Source organism: Lygodium microphyllum, chromosome 1, assembly GCF_053477565.2.
Source record: "Lygodium microphyllum isolate KBCC chromosome 1, Lygodium_microphyllum_v1.1.10, whole genome shotgun sequence".
Taxonomy (NCBI): Eukaryota; Viridiplantae; Streptophyta; class Polypodiopsida; order Schizaeales; family Lygodiaceae; genus Lygodium; species Lygodium microphyllum.
The window spans coordinates 109,898,017-109,923,354 of record NC_141135.1 but is presented as its reverse complement, the minus strand read 5'-3'; the positions used below and the strand labels follow the sequence as shown (position 1 = coordinate 109,923,354).

At 42.5% G+C, this 25,338-nt stretch overlaps 1 protein-coding gene across 1 annotated transcript in view; it reads right to left on the bottom strand.

Moving 5' to 3' along the window:
- LOC148041538 (protein REPRESSOR OF VERNALIZATION 1-like) overlaps window positions 1-25,338 on the bottom strand; it is an 85,533-nt gene that overhangs the window by 37,278 nt on the left and 22,917 nt on the right. The window contains exon 2 of the mRNA XM_087680631.1: window positions 25,111-25,173. Coding sequence (XP_087536757.1) covers window positions 25,111-25,173 — 63 coding nt within the window. The remainder of the gene's footprint in view (window positions 1-25,110; window positions 25,174-25,338) is intronic.

Below are 25,338 nucleotides of genomic sequence, written 5' to 3'. Positions count from 1 at the left end.
TTGAGGTGGCTTCATATCCTTTAAAACTGGATTATCCCTCAATTTATGGTAAGTTTGGGGTTCCTTAGGATCTCGCATAGTCACATCTAAATCTTTTGATGAAGATGGGACATCTGAGATTTCTATCTTATTTTTATCTCTTTCCAACAATAAAGTTAATTGAGATTTTATTTCAGTAAGTGTTTGAGTTAAAAATTCCATTTGAACCCCCTGAGCTTGCACACGAGCAGTAAGATCATCAAATTGCTCTCGTGTAGCAAAAAATTCTTCCCACTGTTCTTCTTGCATTTCTGGTTCCTGGGGATCTACCATAGGGTGGTTCCCAGAACTAGAACCTTCCATTACTTTCTCTTTCCCTTTTTCTGCCATTAATACACTGGAATTGGAAAGCAAAGATAAGAAATTTGCATACAAAGTAAAGTACTTCCCTGATTTTAATGGCAAGCAGTGGTTACTGGTTTGGAAAGAAATCCGAAGAGTAAGGAACAAATTTTATTGCCCGAAGAAAGTCGGTCACGCAGAAAATGGAGCTTCTTTGCAGGACGACTAGTATTCAGCCCCCTTCTTTAATAATCACGCTGGTCAGCAATGTAGCTTTCCTAAATTTGCTTCCTACTGAACCTGTACTTGTGATATAAATACAGTCGAGGCTGAAAAGAAGAAGTCCGAACACGCAGTCGACTGATCAAACACGTATCAGAAAAGAACTTCAACTTCAGCCCGTAAAAAGGAGAAGAATGCGTGTCTTGTTGGTGTGTTCATGGAGGAGCATTCACAAACAGGCGTGGGCAAGATTCGATGGCTCACGATCAGCTTACGCGTTTTTCAAACAGGCGTGAAAAAGTGGCTGCCCTTTGATACGTTACGTGACCAATTTTACACGTCACGTTAAGTTTTCCGTGACGTGTCACGTCACTTCTGACCAATGACTTACGGTCCGTCGTCTGTCGACTGAACAGATTGCGGGCACTTGAGAATCCGTGGTCCGTCGTCTGTCGACTGAACAGATTGCGGGCACTTGAGAATCCGTCATCACTGCCCTTTTGTTGAAGACCTCCAGGAATCCTCACGGCTCTGATACCAATGAAAGATGGCTTCGGGAAAGACAGAGAAAAATGATGAAAACCCTGAGCACGAGTGATTATTCTCCTCCCAACCACGCCTAGATAAGTGCTGGCACCTCTCTCCCCGTTTCCTCTGCTAGCCGTCAACTTTTCTTGAGTCCTACTATTCTTGGACTCTCTTACTCTCTAGGCTCCCCTTAACCCCGTTAGGGTGCCCAAGAGCCCGGACGGTCATTCTCGTGCATGTTCCCCTAGATTTACCTTAATGTCACATTAAATGTCACTTTAATGTCACATTCAATATTTGTGACCTTAACGTTACATTAAATGTCACTTTTAATATCACAAGAATTGACACATGTCGACCCCTCTACCCGTAGGGTATAGTCTTGACTCCATTCCCCTAAAATGACATTGATCGAGATCTAAGACAACACATTAGGCAACCGCGCATTTTGCTCTTTCCTAATTCCATTGCCTTAAAAGGAAAACTCAACTTAGAAGATTTAAAAACATGGGATTCGAAGGATGCACACGCTTTACCTTTGATTGCTCTTTTAGTAAAGAGGGCAATTATCCCTCATATTCAGTCATGCAAGACCTCAAAGGCAGCTTAGGATATCCTCGAAAAAAATGTTTGCAATACACATTGAAACCAAAATCTCTTACTTGAGAAGAGAATTGGCTGATGCATATATGGATGAGGGTGATGCTATGAATGATCACCTCACCTACATTCAAGATTTGAGAGAGTAGTTGTTGAATATTGATGAGCTCCTGACACATGATGAGATAATAAACATCACCTTGAACTCTCTTCCATGGTCTTACCTTGGATTTCACATTTCAATGAATTTGTCTTTGGGAGGGGCACAACAGCCCCTCACATTTGTGGAGTTGACAAGCCTCTTGTTGTGCGAGAGGAACAAACTAGGAAAAATGTTGCTATGCATTCAGGTGATGTAGCTATGATCTCCAAATACAAAGGAAAAGGAAAGGAAAGCACCCAGTGAAAAATCAGCCTAAATCAACCAAGGGCTGATGTGGGACAACCAAAATCAACCGAGGGCTGATGTGGGACAGCCATATGGCAAGGCTGCCCATAATGCAAATAAAGATAAGAAGAAAGGAAAATGCCATTACTATAAGAAGCTCGGTCATTACATTGAAGAATGTAGGAAAACATTGACCAAAGAGAAAAAGAAAGACTATGGTTTGGCTATGCACGAGACATCCGCCACTCGGTCATAGATGGGGATACCACAATCAACTTTGTTGAGGAGAACTACATTTTTTATATTTAGTTATGACAATTCTATGGCTGATTTTGCATTTAATGCTGCTGAAACACAGCATACATGGTACTTTGACAATGGGGCATCTAGGCATATCACTTCACAGAAGTGTCTATTCACATCTATACATTCAACCCCTACGCCGAAGAGAGTTACAAGTGCAAACTCTAGCTATGATATCTATGGCATTGATTCAATATTGATAACTGCTCTCTGCACGTGGATCAGACTTTATGTGTTTGAATGTATTGTTTATGCGCCTGGGATCACAAAAAATCTCTAGTCAATTTCAGCATTCAATAAGCAAGGCTTTCAAGTTATCTTTGAAGATGTCAGCTCAAAAAATGGCATGGCTAAAAGAAAAAATGGCACACTCATGGAGATGACTAGATGCATGCTGAAATCTAAGGGACTGCCACATAAATTGTCTTGAGGGCCTTCACTGTGCTAATCATGTGTTCATGTGATGTCTAAGGGGCTAAAATCTTTGTGAACTTTGTAGACTTGTTGTTAGTTAATCATGTTTATGGGTCATTAGCATTTGGATGAGATACTATGATCACGGAGTCTTGACACTAATACATGATACATCATAGTTGTATTTATTTTTCACACATTGTTTATTAAGTACTCTCTGTTTTATGTCTACATGACATAATATGAGTCTATGATTGTTCAATATTGAGTCTACAATCTTGACATTTGTCATCATCATTCATGGGCCAAGGCGTACATGTAATGAAGGAGAGAGATGGAGAGAAGGGAGAGATTGCAAAGAGGAGAGAGAAAGAGGAAGAAGATGAGAGAAGAAGAGAGAGAAAGACAAGCAAAAGAGAGAGAAAGAGAAGGAAAGCCATGAAAGCTAGAAGCAAGGGTAAAAGAGAGACTTGATTATTGATAACTAATGCCTAATTGGATCTCTCAACGCCTTAAATACCCCGTCAATATAACTAGGTATTCCCGTGCTAACCCATGTCCTACCTGTCTATCCCCACCCTTTTACATTCCATCCCAACCCCAAAGGTTTTTGCCCTCAAAAACAAGAGAGAGGACTTATTTGTGTGGCTCGCAAGGGAAGGGGGGATTGCAGAGTACTACTCAGTTCAACGTTACAAAGGAGAATATAGGTATAGGGAAGTACAATCTCATGCGGAATTGGAGCATACAAATGTGTATATAATGTATACAACATGTGCAAGTTGATAGTGTATCAGTTTGGCCACCAATTCTTGACAATTAGGGGCTGACAAACAATGACAGCATGCCGTCCAGAACAGGCCTGCTAGAGAAAACTGGTCATAACTTCCTATCTGCAGCTCCGATTGAGGCGTGTGACATGTCAAAACGAAGCTCATGAAGCGTACTCTCAGCCCATATGTGTGACACTTGATTGTCGTTAATGCAGGGTAAAAACTGTTCTAAAATAGTGTGCTGTTTGCAAGTCATCTATAGTGCAAACTAGGGCAAATTTAGCTAATCCTCAGTCAAAATTGCACCCTTGAAGTAGGGGGAGAACTGCATTGGTGAAATGTTGATTGGGGTGGGGCTTTTCCGAAACCGTTCCATTACCCGGGATCAAATGGATAACCTACATAATAAGCATCAATAGCATAAGGGTCATCCATACAAGCATGGGTCACCATACTACCACCGAGGTCAAAAGGATAATTGTGATCCAATGCATCCGTTGTATCATAGAAGTAATTCATGGTGTCATCTTCAAGTACTAATGGTGGCGCAAGATCCTCACTGACCCATACGGTAGCATGCATTGACTTGTCCATAAACTCATTGGGAACCATTGTGCTAGGTAGAACTGGAGCAGATGAGGCTGCAATCACTACAGCAATCACTACAGCATACACCGCATCAACCCCTAGGCATTTTATGTCCATGATCCCCACATGTGTGGCTACTACTGGGCATTCAAAGTTAAGGGGCTTGGGTTGATGGGACACCTGCTCATGAAGCTGCAGTGAGATGCTCTCATCATGGCATTGCTTATGAGAAGTATCATGTTGCTCATAAGGATGCACATGATGCTCATAGTAATGATCAAGTGGCTGATGATATCGAGCACTCCGTTGTTAACAATGATGTTACTCCCCATGTACATACTCGTATACATTTGCATGATGTTGCCCATGTACATAAGGCTGTCTAGATGGTTGTCCATGTATGTGACCAAAATATAGCTCATAAGAACATACATAGTCATCAGATGCATATTGCTGCTCAAAATATGCACAATCATCATATACATGTTGACCATAAGTAGGCACATGATGCTACCTTTGCACATCCAAACCATGCCAATGGTCATGATACTCATAATTTCCATGAGAATGCCCATGTTGCTGCTCATAATCATGTTGATCCACCGTCCTTTTAATTGTAGCCATTTGAGCAACTTGAGTCATAAGGGCTGCAAGTTTCTCATTGATTACCTTGGCTTGCATGTTGGTGACTGAGAGGATTGAGACCACTTGGTCCATCTTAGACATGAACTAACTGTGTTGCTCAATTAGTTGATTGTGGTGCTCGCAACTCGGAGAGCTTCGTGTCGCCATAGAGTAGCAATCAATGCATTCATTCAAGGATGCCAAGAGTGAGAAAAGGAGTTGGAACTAGGAGCCATGACTAATTTTAATCAGCCTCAAAACTACTATTGTACGGTCAAACAATGCTTGAAGACAAATCAATCCTACCACTGTATTTACAATGGTTTGGCCCACCAAAAGTTGATGTTGAGCTATTGGTTTTATAGCTTCAAATTTGAATTGATGACTGCTAGTCGCTGCCTGAAACACATAGGATGTCCTTGTACTCCAACAATAGAGCAACTTTTAAAGTATAATTCGCAAGCTTCTCTTTTACTCCACCAACAGCAACTCCCCTGATGTCATTGTCACCCTTCCAACCAAGCTCTTCTTCATGTAGTAGGTCAATCTCACCTTATGCATATGCACAACTTACAGGTCTCATAATTTCACCTATTGAAGGTGGCTGGAGCATTTGTCAACCCAAATGACATTACAATGAATTCGAAATGACCGTATCTTGTGTTGAAGACTGTTTTAGAAATATCTTCATCCTTGATTTTGATCTGATAATATCCTGACCGAAGATCAATCTTAGAAAAGATCCTTGCTCCTTGTAGACTATCAAGAAGCTCGTCTATCCTCGAGATCACGTACTTATTCTTCACTGTTACCTGGCTTAGCCCTCGGTAGTAGTCGATACAAAGACGGAGAGTACCATCTTTCTTCTTCTGGAATAATACTAGGGCTCCCCATGGTGAACTACTTGGCTGAATATACCCTTAATCTAGCAATTGTTTGAGTTGCTCTTTCAGTTCGATGGCTTCAGAAATAGACATTTTGTAAGTTCTTTTTCCAAAACTGGAGCGGCACCTGGGAATCTTGTTATTGCACGTGGTGCTAGATCTAGTACCCTCTATCCCTTGCTTGTACCTGGATCAGTTGACCATGTTTTGGCTATGGCTGTAATTTCACATGAATCTCTTTGGCATTGTCGCCTTGGGCACATATCTTTGAAAGAAAGGAAAATGCTTACCAGTTTGCAGTATCTTCCATCCCTAGACTATAGGTGCTTTGAGTCTTGTGATCATTGTTTATATGGCAGGCAAACACATAGCACACATAAGAAGTCTAACATGAAGTGCATGGGTGAGCTTTTGACTCTTGTTCATTCAAATGTATATGGTCCCATCCCGTGTTAGTCACTAGGTGATGCGAAGTATTTTGTCACATTCATTGATGATTACTCACATAAGGTCTAGGCTTTCCCTATTAAGCAAAAAACGAATGTTGGCTTACTCTTATTGAGAACTAGTCTGGGTATAGGCTAAAATGCCTAAGGTCAAATAATGGGGGTGAGTATGTCTCAAAAGCTCTTAAGCAAATTTGCGATGAGCAAGGTATTAAATGTCACTTGATCACTCCTTATACCCCTCCCCAAAATGGTATTGCCGAACGCATGAATAGGACGATTCAAGAGAGAGCCCACAATATACTTGACTAGGCAAGCTTATCCCAGCACTGTCAAAAGATGACGTACCAGCGAGACAGTAGGGTTGGCGAGGAGGAACACGAAGTGAACTCGGCAAACATGGAGAAGAGAAGAGAAGAGAGAAGAAACTCTAATGAATGGAATAATGAATATCTGAATCATGGAGTGAATGTGATACAAGGGAACAAGGGTACGGTAGCACAAGGAAGATGATGAAGACAGCCACGAACCACGAACCGCAATGTCCTCCTGAAGGGGTGTGAGGGTAGTGAAGAGGCTAGAGAGAAGAGGTGATGAACTGAATGAATCAGCCGTGAGGAATGAATGAGAGAGTGGCCTATAAATAGGCATAGTCAGTCTAGGATGGCGCCCTTTTTAGAGCTGCAAACCCTCAAACGCAAAAATGCAAAAAATGGGGGAAGGGTGAAGGGTTTCTCAATACCCCCTCTCAGGTCCAAAAAGGGAAACAAGACGAGTGAGGTGGAGATGCAATGCTACATGCTGAAGAATGCTCATGCAGCAGGTGCCACTTGGACAGTGTCCCTCACGGGGAAATTGTTCACTTGCCCAAGCGCCCTAGTACAAAGATGATGAAAACATGCAATGCATAGGAGGAATGTCGGACTTTGTGTGGTGCCAAGAACCATAAGGATATGCCCGTACTCAATCTCGGGAGGTGGCTCCATGCTAACCAAGTAACGAAGGCAAGAAGAGAAGAGGAGAAAGAAGATGTAGAGGATCCCTAAGATCCAAGATTTCCACTGAAAAGGGAACCTGCAGTAAAGACCAGTAGATAGAGTGAACTGGAGAACCCGAAACACAACCTCGGGAGAGAAGCCACTAGCTCCGTGCATCCATGCTGGAAGGAATACGAAGGCCTCGTCACCAAGTCACGACTAAACCTCCGAGGTCCCGATCTAGGTGGTACTTGAAGATCCTGGGTATCAATAGAAGAGATGACTAGTCGAAAATAGCCACCCCAAGAAAGTAGAGGATGGGTGAAGAACTCGTGTGGAGTAGGTTTCCCCTCTGAGATGGGAGATGGAGGGGTCCCCCGTTGAAGTCAAAGAAGAAGTAGATGTCCCCTCTGAGGGCAAAGAAATAACATCCCCCTCTAAAGTAGAGAGGAAATCCAAAAACTCATGGATCACGCACTCCAAAATGTCTGATGACAAAGGAAGTACAGCCGGTCGTGCCAAAGAAAGTATCTAGGGTGCCGAAGAGCTCCCAGAGGTAGCCTCTCGAATCTGAGTAGTCGAGGGTGGGGAAGGGTGGGGCTCATAATGAGCAAGAGGTGGGCAACAGTCGCTGTCTCTCAGTGGAGCAGACTGGGTAGCCGGAGTCAAGTAGCCATTGTCTCTCGAAGGATCAGACTGACGAGGAGACGGTATCAAACAATCACTGTCTCTCGATGAAGCAGACTGCAGAACCGCGGACCACGGTAGCCACTGTACCCGAAAATAGGTGGGAGAAGATTGTCGTTGGCATTGTGACGATCTCCAAGAGGTCGTAGCGCCAATTGATCCTCCATGTGCTCGAGAGAACTTAGTGCGCATTGGATGCATATTATTGCCTTGAGCATAGTACTCTGATAGCCGATGCAGAACAATCCCTGTGACACAGGAGGGAGAGGTGGCACAAGAAGTGCCTAGTGGAAGACGCATATACTCCGGGGGGGTGGAGAGCAATGGTTGAAGTTGGCAAGCATCAATGGTGTGTCCGGTGATGCCACAGTAGGAGCACCCAGTAGTCTGGCCATCTATTGGTAAAGAAGCCATGGATATCAATGTACCTTGCTGAAGAAGAAAGAGGTCAGCCACCATGAGCCACGAACTGCAATGTCCTCCTCAAGGGGTGTGAGGGCAGTTTGAAGCATGAACCGCAGTGTCCGCCTCAAGGGGTGGGAGGACAATGGAAGGGCTGGAAGTGAGCTGCCAGTGGGAGGAGGATGCAACTAGCAATAAGAGGTTGCAACTAGTAGAAAAACACAGGTGAGAAGAGAGAAATACTAAAAACGCACATGAGGAGAGAGAAAGGCTAAAAACACAGGCAGCAGGTGAGAGAAAGACTAAAAACGCAGGCTGCAGGAGAGAGAAAGACTAAAAACATAAGTAGGACAGCTTGAGGAGAGAGAGAAAAACAAAAAACGTAGGAAAAAATAGCAGCAGCAGTCAATATGCTGAAATCAGCTCCGAACAGTGTGTGATAGGCTAGAAACACGCACCAAACTATTGTAGACAGCAATGGCCAACTTGGAGTGCGATGTCCTCTACGAAAGGAGTGTGGGCAACAAACTGAAAACGCCTGAGATCTGCAAAAACGAGATTTTGATGTAGCAGAAGAAGAAAAGTGGATGCCGAATCTGCCACCGGTCTTTGCCTTCACTGGAGTGGAGGATCTTTGCCACTGTTTGAGCAGAACCGGCTCTGATACCATGTCAAAAGATGACGTACCAGTAAGACAATAGGGTTGGCGAGGAGAAACACGGAGTGAACTCGGCAAACATGGAGAAGAGAAGAGAAGAGAGAAGAAACTCCGATGAATGGAATGATGAAGATCTGAATCATGGAGTCAATGTGATACAAGGGAACAAGGGTGTCGTAGCACAAGGAAGATGATGAAGACAACCACGAACCACGAACCGCAATGTCCTCCTGAAGGGGTGTGAGGATAGTGAAGAGGCTGAAGAGAAGAGGTGACGGACAGAATGAATCAGTCGTGAGGAATGAATGAGAGAGTGGCCTATAAATAGGCACAATCAATCTAGGATGGCGCCCCTTTTTGCGACTGTAAACCCTAAACGCAAGAAGCAGAAACGCAAAAAATGGGTGAAGGGTGAGAGGTTTCTCAACAAGCACTTTTAAGCTAAGGCAATTACTACTACTATACACTTGATTAACAGGTCCACTTGCACTGCTATTGATTGCCAGGTTACAAAGAACATATGGACTAGAAAACCTCCATCATATGCTCATTTGCACGTCTTTGGTTGAGGCATTCTACCATGTTCCCAAGGACAAGCACAATAAGCTGGATCCTAAGTCCATGAAATGCATCTTTCTTGGTTATGGGAATCCAAGTGAGATAGGCTATCACCTATGGGATCCACAAGCTCGCAAGCTTATCCACAACCATGATGTCCTTTTCCACGAGGAAAATATGCATAAGTATCCTGAGCACGTGGTTGAGATACGCAAGGTGCTCTTTCAAGAGAAGCCTTTTACTCCCATACAGCTAGCTCGACAATATGCAGCAACTAATGCTCCAATGGCCTAGGCCCCACATATTATGCAAGATCAACCTGCTTTCTACTAGAGCTAGACGTCAGCCTAAGCCCTTTACACCCTCTATAGATTATGTCATGGTGACAAATGCAAGTGAGCGTCTCTCTTATGATGAGGCCATGCACAAAGATCATAGTCACTCGTGGGACAAGCCTATGAAGTCAGAGTTTGACTCCTTACAGACTAACCATACGTGGAATTTAGTTCCTTTCTCTAGGGGCAAGAAGGCATTGCCATGCAAGTGGGTATACGAGCTAAAAAGTATCCCTGGATGCCCCAAGCCTACTCATAAGGCCAGATTGGTAGCTAAGGGTTTCAAGGAGAAATATGCTGTTGACTTCGATGAAGTCTTTTCTCCTGTGGTTAAAATGACAATCCTATGCTTGGTACTAGCATTGATTGCTCATCTAGACCTTATCAAATAGATGTAATGAAACCAACCTTCCTTCTTGGATAGGGTGGTTTAACCTGATTAAGCACTTAATTACAGCAATCAGCAAATGAACATAAATTGAAATGCTCACTTTACCTTCATAAACTTGGACAGTGGACACCTTGTTGGCCCCAAAACTGACGCCCTTTTCGGTATTTCTTTAATATCAATTGCTGATGGATAAATTACAAGCCGAGATTTCATGATCTCCTTGGCTGATTCAAAAGCCCCTTGCTCTTCCAATAATCAGCTAAGCATTCGGGCAAATTGTCCCTTGATTTTCACCCAAGACTTGCTCTAATGGAACCCCAACTGGTCAAATGCTACCCCAAATTCACAATAGATGGGCTGGCATTTGAAATCCTCACAATTCCACGAATTTCTGGTGCGGATTTCAGTGTACAATGCCTTTGACTAATGGCACGGTTCCCAAGGTGACTGCTAAACCCTAATTACTGCAGTAATTTAGGGTTTACAGCAATAAACTCTTTGCCGTCCACCAAATTTGGCTGTACTCTGCTACCAATGGTGGCTGAGAATTGCTGAGAATGCTTGAGCATAGACTGGAGGAGATGAGAGAATGCTGTAGAAAGAGAGAAAATCAGCTGAAATGTATTTTTTGATTCGTAGCTTTGATGACAAATCTGATGGCACCAACAGCTTCAAAAGGGGGGTAAAACACCAACTCAGCTGACGAGCCCTCCTCTTCTACCGCCGCCTCTCTTGAGGCGGAAGAGAAATCTTGCTGCCCCCTGTCCTGTCGCCGCGCGCGATCAGTCGTCTTCGCCTCTCAGAGCCAAATCTGATCACCTCCTCTCCCTCTACCAAGCTCCAAACGGCTGCAATTCAGCTTCCACCACCCTCCAACAGCCTTCTCCCTCGTTGCGTGGGAAAGTTTTGCCAAGTGGCAACGTTCCTAATGCATTTTCAGCCATTAAATTAATTTTTCAAAATTAATTAATTCTGAAAATTAATTTCAGTCCTTTTGACCCTACCCAAAACTAAACATGCCCATCTGAAATGAAATTTAATAACTTAATCAAATGTTACTAGCAAGATTAAAGCATCTCAAAATGTCACGTCCCCGTGACAAACCTCCCCCTTGAAAACCTTGCAATCGTCCTCAATTGCACTGCATTGGGCCAAAGCAAAAGTATATTGCACTGGAATTTCAATTTGGCATAACAGTCATCACAACATTGGCCACTGTTGTCGAACCGTTGCATATGCGCAAAACTTATTGAAATTTTCCAGTCAGCAAAACATAATAGAAAACTGAAAAACAGTCCAAAACTGTTGCTAGAAACCATTGGATGCATCCATAACTCATGTTTCTCAACCGTTCTGACCTCAAAACCAGAGTAAAGCATATTCTCAGCATAAACCATTGCTGAAACTGTCAATGACATTCGTTTACATGCGGCTGTCCACGGAATCAGCTGCAAACCATTAAAAACTAAGCATGACCTGATCATAAACTAATCATGGACTGATATGAGAACTGATCACAAATGGCTGCAAATGTGACTCGAAACTGATCACAAGCTGATGGTAAAAAAAACTGATCAAAAACTGATGCAAAAACTGATGCAAAACTGATCCCAAAGTGATGATAAATGGTTCTCAAACTGATCAAAAACTGAGCTGAAACTAATCAGAAATTAGTCTCAAAACTGAGGCAAAAACTCAAGCCAAACTGGTCCAAAAACTCATGCATAAGTATAGTCTCAGAGCCGCGGTGACAACCATACTCATATACATGTATCTCACAGTGACTAGTACACCGAGTAGTGACCTCATGGCAGACATATTGTTAGCACAGTACCTTGGATGCATGCTGAATACATCCGAGATCCAGTACATATAAGAGCTCTCCAAAACCGGTGGAGTGAAAGTGCTACCTCCCCCTTGAGCATTAGGCGATGCTCCAGACCCCCGCTCTGCTGAACCTGAGTAAGCCCGATCCAAAGTCGGCTCTAACTGAAAGGCATCGAGATAAAGTTGCAACAACTGAGGATGGTCTGCCAAGTCATCCTCTTCCATCCATTTTGCATCCATTGGTGAATAGTTTTGAAACTTCACCAAATATCTTCTGGAAACTTTACCTCTGACCTTCCTTTCCTTATGTGCCAAAATCTGCTCGGGTACCAAAATCTCATCTAGTTCCTCAACCTCTGGCTGAATTTCAACAGATACATCTTCTGGTGCATCACCACGAAAAGGTCTCAACAAACTGACATGAAAGGCATTGTGTATCCGCCAATGTGGAGGTAATTTCAGCCGATATGCAACATCGCTAATCTTTTCCAACACTTGAAAGGGCCCATAGTATCTCATGCTTAACTTCGAATACAACCTCTCTCTTCCCTTCATCTTTTTCAGCCTTGCCTTTTCAAAATGCAGCAATACATAATCGCCCTCTGCAAACTACAAAGCATGTCTATGGCGATCAGCTATCCGCTTTTGCTTGTCCTGTGATCTCTGAAGTGCATACTTTATCTTTGCATAGGCTGCATCCAAGCTTTCCACAAAGCGATTAGCCTCAAAGATCTTATTCTTAGTGTGCAAAATAGGTGAAACCTTCTTGCCACCCTCAACCATCTCAAATGGAGCCTTGCCAGTGGAACTATGCACCGTATTGTTGTATGCAAACTCAACCAATGGCAAATACTGCTCCCACTGTGTCTTATGGTCTGAAACATAGCACCTCAAAAGATCCAACACTTTGGAATTTGCTTCCTCAGACAAACCATCTGTCTGCGAATGGAAGGATGATGAGAATTTCAGCGTGGTACCCATATTCTCAAACAACCCCTTTTAGAATAGGCTGGTCATCCGAGGGTCTTGATCACTAATTATCGCCTCAAGCATACCATGATACTTGAAAATGTGTTGCATAAATAATCGTGCCATATGATCAGCCTTTATCTTCTTCCTCACCGGAATGAAATGGACTTGTTTGCTAAACCTGCAGTTAATAGTCCATATCCCATCATTCCCTATAGGTGTCCTAGGAAGCTCAAAGATAAAATCCATAGCAATGCTCTGCCAAGGCCTATCTGGAATAGGCAAGGGCTGCAACAAGCCCAGTATCTTTTGCCTATCATGCTTTACCTTCTGACATATGATACATGCCCTAACATACTGCTCTACATCATGCCTCAAAGCTGGCCAATAAAAGAAATGCTCCACTGCCTTGACTGTGGCATCAATACCTCTGTGTCCTGCATACATAGGAGCATGACTTTCAATGATCACTCTAGGCCTCAACTGCTTTGTCACACACAGTCGTCCATGCATCATCAAAAATCCATCTCTTAGCATAAAATGCTCATGCCTTTGACCATTGCAAAGCTAATCATAAACATTAGCAAAGTCCGAATCAGCAACATATTGCTCTTTCATGGCATCCAACTCAGTGTGATAAACCATAGTGACGGCTGAAATTTGTGGCTTACATGACAATGCATCAGCCACAACATTCTTTTTACCATCAATGTGTACAATCTAAAAATGAAACATAGAGAGAAAATTTGCCGATCTCATATGCTTCTCTAACAACTTTGTTTGCGTTAGAAAGTACCTCAAAGTCCGATTGTCTGTCTGCACTGTAAAATCAGCCCCCAACAAATAATGTTTCCACGTAGACAGTGCATGAATTACAACCAAGAGCTCTTTCTCATAAACCTGTAAATTCCTCTCTGCACTGTGGAGAATTAGGCTCTCATAAGCCACAACTTGGCCATATTGCATAAGGACAGCCCCAATGCTGTTACTACATGCATCACACTGAACCACAAATGACTTCCTTAGGTCAGGCAACACAAGCACAGGATCTGAAGTTATCTTTTCCTTCAACTTTCAAATGCTGAAATTTCCACTACTACTATCTAAATGGCACATCTTTCTTTTGCAAAGTATGCAATGGAGATGCAATTTCAGCAAACCTACGTACATACTTCCTATAGTAAGAACATAAACCCAAGAAGCTGCGGATCTCATGAACATTCTTCAAAGCTGGCCATGAATGTATTGCTTCAACCTTAGCAGGGTTCATACGAATACCATCAGCCGATACAATGTCCCAAGAAGTGGATTTCATGCAAAAAGAATTCACTCTTCTTGTCATTGATAACCAGCCTATACTTACGTAGCTCATTGAAAACAATGTCCAAGTGCTTTCTATGCTCCGTCTCATTCTTTGAATAGACAATCATGTCATCAAAGGAAGTACCCAGAAATGCTCTATGTGGCCGAAAAATGCGATCCATCATCCGATTAAAAGTGGCAGGAGCATTCGTAAGTCCAAAAGGCATGACAAGAAATTCATATAACCTAAAAGATGTTCTGAAAGCTGTCTTAGGCACATCCTCCGGTCTAATGCGTATCTGATGATACCCACTTTTCAAATCTATACGGCTGAATATTGCTACCCCCTGCAATCTATCCATAACATCATCGATCCGAGGAATCGGAAAGCGGTTCTTTATCGTGATCTTGTTCAGAGCACGATAGTCAATGCACATACGCCATGAACCATCCTTTTTCTGCACCAAAAGCACTGGAGAACAGAACGGAGATGAGTTGGGCTGAATCAGCCCTTTTCTAACAGCTCATTTACATGACTCATAGTCTCCTCCTGTTGGGCTGCACTGACTCTATAGGGTGGTTTATTAGGAGGGCTACTTCCAAGGATAAGGTCTGTGCCATGATCTTCGGGTCTATCAGGTGGTAGTTGCCTTGGAAGTGACTGAGAGAACCAATCAACATACATTTTCAAAAATGACATGTGATCCTTCTCTAATTTAGACATATTCCCAACATTCTCACTATCCTCCTTATCCTTAGCAAAAACTAAATACGCTGAAAGATGATTTTTCATTACTTTAGAAATAGCAACTACAGATACAATAGGGACAAATTCCCCTTTCAACTTTACATCAAGTGTGAGTGTCTTTCCCTTATGTTGAATAGTGATCTCTTTTCCATATGAATCAATCATTGCATGCATACGGTGGCACCATGGCATACCAAGCAACACATCACAACCCTCAAGTGGAGCAATGTAAAACTCTTCGCTGTCCACATATCCCTGTATGTGCAACCGAAGCTTTCCAATGAGTGGTGTGATAGGTTCTGCATAACCCTTACATGCCATTCCAACTTCCCCCATGGCTCTCATCTCATCCTCTTTGATGCCTAGACGGGCTGCCATGTCAGTAGAGATGAAGTTGGCTCGTGCACCATTATCAAAGAAGATCAACGCATACTGATCCCTAATTTTGCCCTATGCTCTGCACAACTCAGTAGCATCATCATTGGGCTGATCACTAACAACATCGGGCACCAATCCCACTAATGTTTTGGGCCTTCTACCTTTAGGATCTCCCTGATTTTCTGATTTTGCAGCTTGCTGCCTATTGGGACAGTTCTTGGCAATATGACCTTCCTGTTCACAAATAAAGCATTTATTTGCAACCATCAATTCCCTACATTGTGCCAATGTTTTCGAGCCCTTTCTTTGCTATTTTGGTCTCTTTTCAGGCTGGTTTTCAGATATGCCCCTTTTCTCAGCCTTAAACAACTTTTTATTCGGCTTCTCCCCGCTCTCTTAGAAGCCCGAATCCTTTCCACGCAGCAAAGCATCAGCTGTAGCAGCAGTCTCTATGAGCTGAGACATGCTAGACACAGTGGATTTTATACAAAAATCCCTGATTCCTTTGGGCAGCCCACATACATATTTTTCCACTTGCTCATGAAGGGGTATGGAACGATAAGAAGTGACGGGCAGCACTGTATCCCAAAACTTCTTATTGTATTGCTCTAAATTCTTGCATTCCTTTGCATCAAGCTTGTTCCAAGCTGTCTTGATGTCCACCTCAAAGGTACTAGTCAACCAATTCGATGCAAACATTTGCTTGAATTGTACCCATGTTGACGGTGCTCTACCTTGCATCAAGAGCATGGACCACCACTGCAATGCATTCCCCTTCAAGAAAGTGGCTGCCTTTCGAATCTTAGAGGATTCAGTGAAATTTCCCCTAAATAGGCTGCATCAAACTGTTGAATGAAGGTCAAAGCTTTCAGCCTATCTTGTGCACCACTGAAGGACTCAAACTTCACTGCTTTTCCACCCTCATCATAGTCTTTTGCTTCCCCTTTGGGAGTCAAGTTGTCATACATTGGCTGCTGCAAAAAGGGTACATTTGTTGTATTTACATCATGACCAAGCCCAAATGAAGCATTTGCATGACCAGCAGTCATTCCTTGAGCCCCATAAGCATTCGGAGGTGCAGATGCATTGCCAAACATTCCACTTTGTGCCCCAGGCATCAAGCCAATGCTACCATACATAGGGTTTTGCACATTTCCAGCCATACCCGAATACAATGGACCTTGCACACCATGCATTGGCTGCTGCATACCATAGGGATTTGTGCCATGCATTCCCGTATGCGGCCCATGGCCAACCATTGCATGAAAAATCGCGCTACTACCAAAGTATCCTGGCTGCCCCATCATAGCATGCATGCCCGGCTGTCCAAAATCCATTGGATTGGCACTTCCATAATGGCCTTGCATTTGCATTCCTTGCTCCATAGGTACCAACTGTTTAGCTTCATTGGCCTCTTTAGAAGCTTCAACAAGTAAAGGATTTGGCACTACATTCGGTGCACCTTGCTGTCCCGAAGGTTTAGAAGTTGACTTCTTCTTCTTGCCCTTGCTGTCCGTCTTCGGAGCATTCAAAAATCGGGTGAACTAAGGATCCTTTGCCAATTCAGCAAAGAGATTTGCTGCTGTCCTCATCCGATTCTTGAACTGGTCATCAAATTCCTCTTCACTTTGCTGGTCATCTACCTCATGACGGCTCAAAGGCCCTGCGTCTTGTCCAACAGCAACATTTTCAGCTTGATGTCCATCATGAGAGCCTTGTCCAAGATTAGGCATTGCATTTCCTTTATCCCCATGAGAATGTCCATACTGAGAGGCATCATCACTGCTTGATTCCATCTCACTGTATGAAGACATGTTGCTGTAATTTCTCAGCTGAGCACAAAAATCAGCACTAGCACAAAGCTTTGGCTTGCAATCAGGTGCCTCGGGCTCACCAAATCAAGAGATTGAGTGATTATCCCGACAATCGAACCATGAAACCAGCCTTCCTTCTCGGATAGGGTGGTTTAACCTGATTAAGCACTGAATTACAGCAATCAGCAAATGAACATAAACTGAAATGCTCACTTTACCTTCATAAACTTGGACAATGGACACCCTGTTGGCCCCAAAACTGGCGCCCCTTTCGGTATTTCTTTAATTTCAATTGCTGATGGATAAATTACAAGCCGAGATTTCACGATCTCCTTGGCTGATTCAAAAGCCCCTTGCTCTTCCAATAATCAGCAAAGCATTCAGGCAAATTGCCCCTTGATTTCCACCCAGGACTTGCTCTAATGGAACCCCAACTGGTCAAATGCTGCCCAAAATTCACAATAGATGGGCTGGCATCTGAAATCCTCACAATTCCATGAATTTCCGGTGCTGATTTCAGTGTACAATGCCTTTGACTGATGGCACGGTTCCCAAGGTGGCTGCTAAACCCTAATTACTGCTGTAATTTAGGGTTTACAGCAGTAAACTCTCTGCCATCCACCAAATTTGGCTGTACTCTGCTACCATGGTGGCTGAGAATTGCTGAGAATGCTTGAGCATAGACTGGAGGAGATGAGAGAATGCTGTAGAAAGAGAGAAAATCAGCTGAAATGTATTTTTTGATTCGTAGCTTTGATGACAAATCTGATGGCACCAACAGCTTCAAAAGGGGGGTAAAACACCAACTCAGCTGACGAGCCCTCCTCTTCTACCGCCGCCTCTCTTGAGGCGGAAGAGAAATCCTGCTGCCCCCTGTCCTGTCGCCGCGCGCGATCAGTCGTCTTCGCCTCTCAGAGCCAAATCTGATCACCTCCTCTCCCTCTACCAAGCTCCGAACGGCTGCAATTCAGCTTCCACCACCCTCCAACAGCCTTCTCCCTCCTTGCGTGGGAAAGTTTTGCCAAGTGGCAACGTTCCTAATGCATTTTCAGCCATTAAATTAATTTTTCAAAATTAATTAATTCTGAAAATTAATTTCAGTCCTTTTGACCCTACCCAAAATTAAACATGCCCATCTATAATGAAATTGGCTAGGCCATTTGCAACTTGGAGTGGTTTCCCAACCTCTGTTGACCCTTAGACTAGCATTAATTAATTAATTAATGCTAGTCCCTAGTGCCACCACTTACACTTAATGGCTAAACAATTATCCTAGGGTCCAACCTGGCACCAACTGACCACCAAAACCCAGTTGGCATAACTTAACAAAACTTTTGCCTTTAACACCCACTGCATCCTCGGGGTCCTTGGCCCGTTCCCATGAAATAGTTGCCATGTGCATCACATGTGCTAAACAACCTTGCATATTTGATTAATAACTTAATCAAATGTTACTAGCAAGATTAAAGCATCTCAAAATTTCACGTCCCCGTGGCATGTAAACACGGCTTTTCTACATGGGAACTTACATGATGAGAAGATCTATATGCAACAACCTAAGGGCTCTGAAGAATAAGGCAAGGAACACCTAGTGTGCAAGTTGAGAAAGAGCCTTTATGGCCTTAAGCAGGCACCTAGGAAATGGTACTACAAATTTGATGCTTTTATAAATTCACACAAATATAGCAATAGTGCTATGGATCAATGTTTATACACAAAGAAGGCTTGTGATGGCAGCCTTATTATTTTGGTACTCTTTGTGGATAATATGCTTATTGTTGGGAGCTCTCATGATAAGCTAAATGCCCTGAAAACTCCGCTCAAGAAGAGCTTTGAGATAAAGGACGTGAGACAGACCTCATATATTCTTTGGATGTGCACTATGTACGATCACTCTAAGAGGTTCCTTTATCTGTCACAGAATGAGTATATCCGGAAAGTCTTTGAGCAGTTTCATATGCACTGCCAATTGTCTGCAATCTGATGAGCACTAGCGCGAGATGGCTAAGATCCCTTATGCATCCACCATGCGCAATTTGATGTATACCATGATAGCCACTCGTCCTAATATAGCCTTTACAATGGAAGTTGTGGCACACTATATGGCTACACCTGGCAGTAGCATTGGGATGCCGCCAAGGATATCATGAGCTACCTAAAGAGCGCAGCAGCTATGTGCATATTTGACGGTGGCCCGGATACAAGAGTCATGGGGTACATTGACTCTAATTATGCAGAACATGCAAACAGTAGAAAGTCCACATCTGGATATATCTTCACCCTTGCTGGAGGTGTTTCTTAGATGTCCAAGGTACAAAAATGCATGGCCCTCTCTACTACTGAGACAGAGTATGTTGCAACCACTGAGGCTTGCAAGGAGGTGCTCTGATTACCGTCTGGTAGCAGCGTTTGATAGCAAACCTTGATATTATTAATGTGATCTCAACACTGCATTCGGATTCTAAGTGGTATCCATTTAGCCAAGATCTTCCATGTGACGACAAAACACATTGAGATGCATCACCACTTCATCAAAGAGATCGTTGAGGACAAGTCTGTTGACCTTATCAAGATCTCAATTGACCAAAATCGTGCAAATCTGCTCATGACAAGTCTCTTAGCGGAGCGTTTTGCCTTCCTTAGAAAGTTGATAGGCATTGAATGAGATGACGTCTTTTCTCATCCTATTATACTTATGTGCATTTTTACTTTGTCACTTTTTTCTTATTCTCTCCTCACTAGGAGCACATTCACCTTTAGGTGGGAGATTGTTGGGGGTAAAGGTGCATGTGCCTAACCACCCGTGTATTACTACAGTGACAGTACTCACACACCTGTACACTACAATTAGTGAGTGTTCATCACTATCACTTCATTCTTTATTCTTTCACTGACATTTGAATAAAGAGAAGGCTGATCACACATTATTACTGTTGGAGTTCCCACATCTCCTCTCTCTCTCTCCTTCCACCATAGCTCTTGCTTCCACTCGCGTGCTTCCACTCCGGGCTCAATCCCTTCACTACCACCAATCAACATATCATCCACATACAAAACCAACATAATAAGGTTGCCATCTGCTACCTTCTTAGTATATAAGCAATGATCCACTTGATACCTTTTGAATCCTTGAGATTGAATATATCAAACTTATGATACCATTCACATGGTGCCTCTTTTAGCCCATACAAGCTTTTGTTGAGTTTATAGGCCATCTTTTCTTACCCTTTGGCCACAAAACCTTCTAGTTGTTGCATATATATGTCCTCATACAAATCACCATGTAAGAAAGTAATCTTTATATCCATCTAAATGAGTTCCATATCCTCACATCCAACCAAACCCAATATGGTCCACAAAGTAGTTATCTTGACTATAGGAGAAAAGATTTTGCAAAATCAATCCCATATTCCTACTTGTACCCCTTTGCAACAAGTCGTGCTTTGTACTTTGGCGAGGAACCAGAAGTGACCTTCATCTTGTAAACCCATTTGCATGGTAGGACTTTCTGTCCCTTGGGAAAATGCACCAAATCCCAAGTACCATTCTTCTTTAGAGATTCTATCTTTGACAGCATAGCTTTATGCCATTTCTTGTTGTCCTCTTTGTCCATTGCTTCCTTGAAGCATGACGGTTCACCACAATCTGTCAACATGATATAATCAGCAACATAATTTGCACCAAGAACAAATCTATCTATCTAGTTGTTCAGTATTTCTAATCCACCTACAGACCCAATTTTCAGTTTTTATTGGGTGTTCAACCTACAAATCTGCATTAACAGCTTATTATTCAAATGGTTCAGCATGACATCCTGCCTGTGGCTGTTCTAATGGCACATTTTCTTGCTGAAACTTTGGTATATCATGGGCAACTTCTTGCTGATCGATTTCAATATCATTCCCTACATTTATAGTCATTTTTAGCATATATTTTCCATTCTACAGCAGGCACTCTTTTATTGTAGGAGCCAGTTAGTCACTCTACAGCAATAGCAAGTGCTCTCCTTTAAGCTATTGGTTTGAATGACCTAAACGTATCTCTTCTCGAAACACAACCCTTCTGACTTCCTTAATCTTTTTGGGTTTTTTATGCATGTGATCTTCTCGGAAGATAACATTATTACTACGTACAATTTTTATTTCTGAGGATCCCATAATCTATACCCCATTTCACCCTCATCACCATATCCTAGAAAAATGCATTTACAAGACTTTGGCTCCAATTTGCCACCTTGTTCCTTGTGTATGTACATAAGAGTCCCTCAAGAAGTGTGGTCGACCAAGCCACCTTCATATGCATACTTGAGAGTGTTTGGTTGTGAGGCTTTTTCCCAAAGACCTCGCTGGTGACCAATTTATCTATCAAGTATAGAGCTATCATAACAACCTCTACCCAAAATCCATGATGTAATGTAGCATGAGACAACATGGTACGGACCCTCTCTTGAATAGTTCTATTCATATGCTCTGTGATACCGTTTTGGAGAAAATTATAAGGGGCAATAAGCTCCCTCTTTATCCCTTTGCAATCACAAAAGGCCTGAAAGGCTTTTGACACATATTCCCCACCATTGTCAAAGTGAAGACACTTTAATGTCTTACTAGACATATTTTCAGCAAGTGCCAAGAGTGTTTTAAACTTATCGAATGCCTGGCCTTTACAACAGATTGGATAAACCCATACTTTGCGTGCGGTATCATCAATAAAGGTGATAAAATATTTATTTCCCCCTAGAGAAAACCTTCACATCTCACATACATCTGAATGTACCAACTGTAAGGGTGAAGACTTTAATGAAAGAGACTTTTTATGTGACGTTTGAGCATGCTTACCAAATATACAATGATCACAATGGTCAAAATCAGGATACTCAAACGCGACAAATAACCCAAATGAGAAAGCACTTTCATTCTAGTTTGACTCATGTGCCCCAATTGGCTATGCCACAAAGACACACAGTTGCTCGATTATGGCGACAACATGGTCACACACACTAGATACATGGAATGGATACATGTGTGATAACCTTCATCATCTAGCTACCCTGTGCTTATCAAGATCTTCTTCAACTGGGTTACATGCCTCATATTATGCAAAATGAACATTGAACCTAAAATGCCAACTGCACACTGCCAATCGCTACAATGTCACACATGCATAGTTATCCCCCAAGTGGACGACACTATGTCCACCACTACTATAGTCAGAAAGCCATCACGGTTTGATGTCACATGGAATGAGGCACTTAAATCAAGAATCCAAGCGTACATGTTATCATCAAAATCTGCAATTAATGACTGTGCACCAAAAGAAGAACCAAAGAGTACATCACTGCCACTGTCTCTCTCATGACTGACTACATTGACTTCCCCTATCTTCACACTACTCTTCTTTGCATATTGGTTGCCCTTTTTCTCATCTTTGCTATCATCAATGCTTTCGCCCTAATTCTTCTCTTTCTTCCACTTAAAGCAATCCCGCATAATATTGTCCTTTAATGCGCCAATAGTAGCCACCAATTTGCTACGCATGTTTTGGTCATGTGTCTGCCTGACAATGTTTTTAAATTGAACTATTCAGCTCCCAAGCCTTAATCCACATTCAAACATTTAAACTTGCTCCTATTCTTGCAAAGTGCTTCTATCATGCACAAATTTTGGGAATTTAAAATTAGATTGCAATTTCTCCCAAAGTTCTTCAAAAATTTTGGGGCTTTTGCCTAAAAACCCTAAATCTTGCAAAGACTTTGGGGCTTTTGCATTCTATGCCTAAAAATTGCTCAATTTTGCACCAAAATTTGGGGCTTTTCACATTCAGGCTTCAATTTCACCAATTAAATTTGGGGCTTTTGCAGAACTTTCTCAAATTCACGGACATGAGGCCAATTATATCTTCTACATTGACATTCGCACACATTGGAGCCCTTTCAGCTAAAAATTCTTCATCAATGCCATCAATTTTTCAAAAAATTGAGAGTTTTTAGCTATTTCTTTGCTTTACTTTCGTGTTGCAACTGCATTTGCACTTGGGACAACAACTAGTTACACAAAAAACGAGAAATTTCAGCAAGCAATCCGAGCAAAATGATTTGCTCAAGATGTTTGGAAACTCAGACAAATTAGATGGCACTAATTATCCCATGTGAACATACATGCTAAAGCATGTACTTGTTCTAAAGAAGCTTTGGGATTATGTATGTGGTTCAAAAGTTTGGCTTGCAGGCCCTCCTACACAGAATGTCACAGGTTCTTCAAGCTCATCCACAATCACTAATGGATCTTCAGCTCTAGCTCCTTCTACACCTCCCACAACAAATCAGTTGAGATGGAACGAGAGTGATGCCCAAGCTCATGCTCTAATTGCACTTTCGTGCAAGAAACAAGTTATCCCATATATTCAATTGCGCACAATGGTCAAGGATGCTTGGTGACGGTTGTTAATTTGGCAGTTCTGGTCAAAATGGCATTAATTAGACTTCTCCACGTGGGAATCATGAGGGGAGATTTGGGAGAACAGGAAATGAAAAAAAAATTTGGTCCACGTATACTATTTCCCAAATCACATCTTCTTATTCATTCGACTCTTTCCAGATTTTGGAATGCTCTTTGTTTAAAGGCAAAACCAAGGCCCTTAATCTGTTATACATTAAATGCAGACCGTTTTTGCTTCTGCTGCTATTCTCTCTCGCACTCCTTGAACTCCAAATCAACTCTTCTCTCAATCTCTCTCAAAACCTCTCTTCTTGTCTATACCATGTCTTCTCACAGTGTGTATCCCTTTGATGCACCCATTCCCACTGAATCTCAACCACCACTCTCTTCGCCTGCCATCATCGTCAGCCTACTTACATTCAGCCCACATTAGCACCCTGCTATCGGCCATCATATTCATCTTGGTGTGCCATACACAGGGATGGCTGCTGCTGCTGAACACCATCCTGCTGCAGCCTGCTGATTGTCATCATCAAGACATGCCACCCTGCTACTAGCGCCATCATTACTGCTGTGTTTTCTGCAGTCCCAGCCTTGATGCATCATTCCCAGCTCCAGAAGTCTTCCATACAGCTGGCTTTTGCAGCCTCCATCCCACTGCTGCGCTTCAGCCTTGGCACACTTTAAACATCAGAAGACTGCTGCATTTTGCAGTCCACATTGTTCTCTCTGACTCAATGTTCAACACTGGTTTGCTATGTTTGGGATCCGTCAGAATACAGCAGACTCTGACATTCCTCAGCCCACTCACACCAGAGTCAATGATGCTGGAGAGCCCTCTGCTCCTTAAGCATTCCTTGGATCGCATATCTTCATATACTCAGTTTGTTCATTGATTCTCATTCCGTTCCTTTATCCTTCATTTAAGAGTTCATCTGTCAGTCATGATTGTTCATAAATTGTGCAGCTTCTTTGGAAACCCTAGTGTATCCCAACAAACTGTGCTCCTTTGTTTAGCCCCGTCAAACTACGAGTCTAGAAATGCAGCACAGAAGAATTGAAATGCAGCTGATGCCAATCTAAGACATCTATTATCACATATGAATCTACCCCGATTTCTATCATGCGGGCTATGAGAGCATTTTCAAGAAATTAACTTGTTACCTTGATAAATGTGATAAAAACAAGAAGCTTACACAGAATAATAGGAAAGGTTCATAGTTCAAGTGCACAGAACGCAATGCACAGCAGTTAAGAGAAGAAAACCTTTTTTCAAGTAACATCCAGAATACCAGCAAAAAGAAAACAAACATTTATAAAACTTAACAGAGTATCCCCTTTATCTGAAGACTGTTTAATCTTTTGTTGAAATATGCTACCATGCAAGGGAAGTAGCAATGCATTCGCAAGCCTACACACAGGCATGCATTATAGCTTTACTAGAGTGACTCTATGCACAAAATGTAGATGGCCAAAAGAGCTTTTGGCAGCAAAGTGTCACATAAGGTGGTTGAAAACCAATCCAATCTAGTCATGTACCTTAATTATTGCCACATAGGGTTTCTGATTCCTCTCCTCTGGAGTAACTAGCACAGGATCTTCCTGCAAAAATAGACAAGCTCAACAATTATCTGAATAAGAAACATCTTCACACCTCTATTAACAAAAAGCAACAACTCTGGCAAAAGAAAGCAAATAAACAGAAGAAACATTAGACACATAAGAACGTCCCAATCACAGCCACTGACCACTGGCAGGATTGTTGAG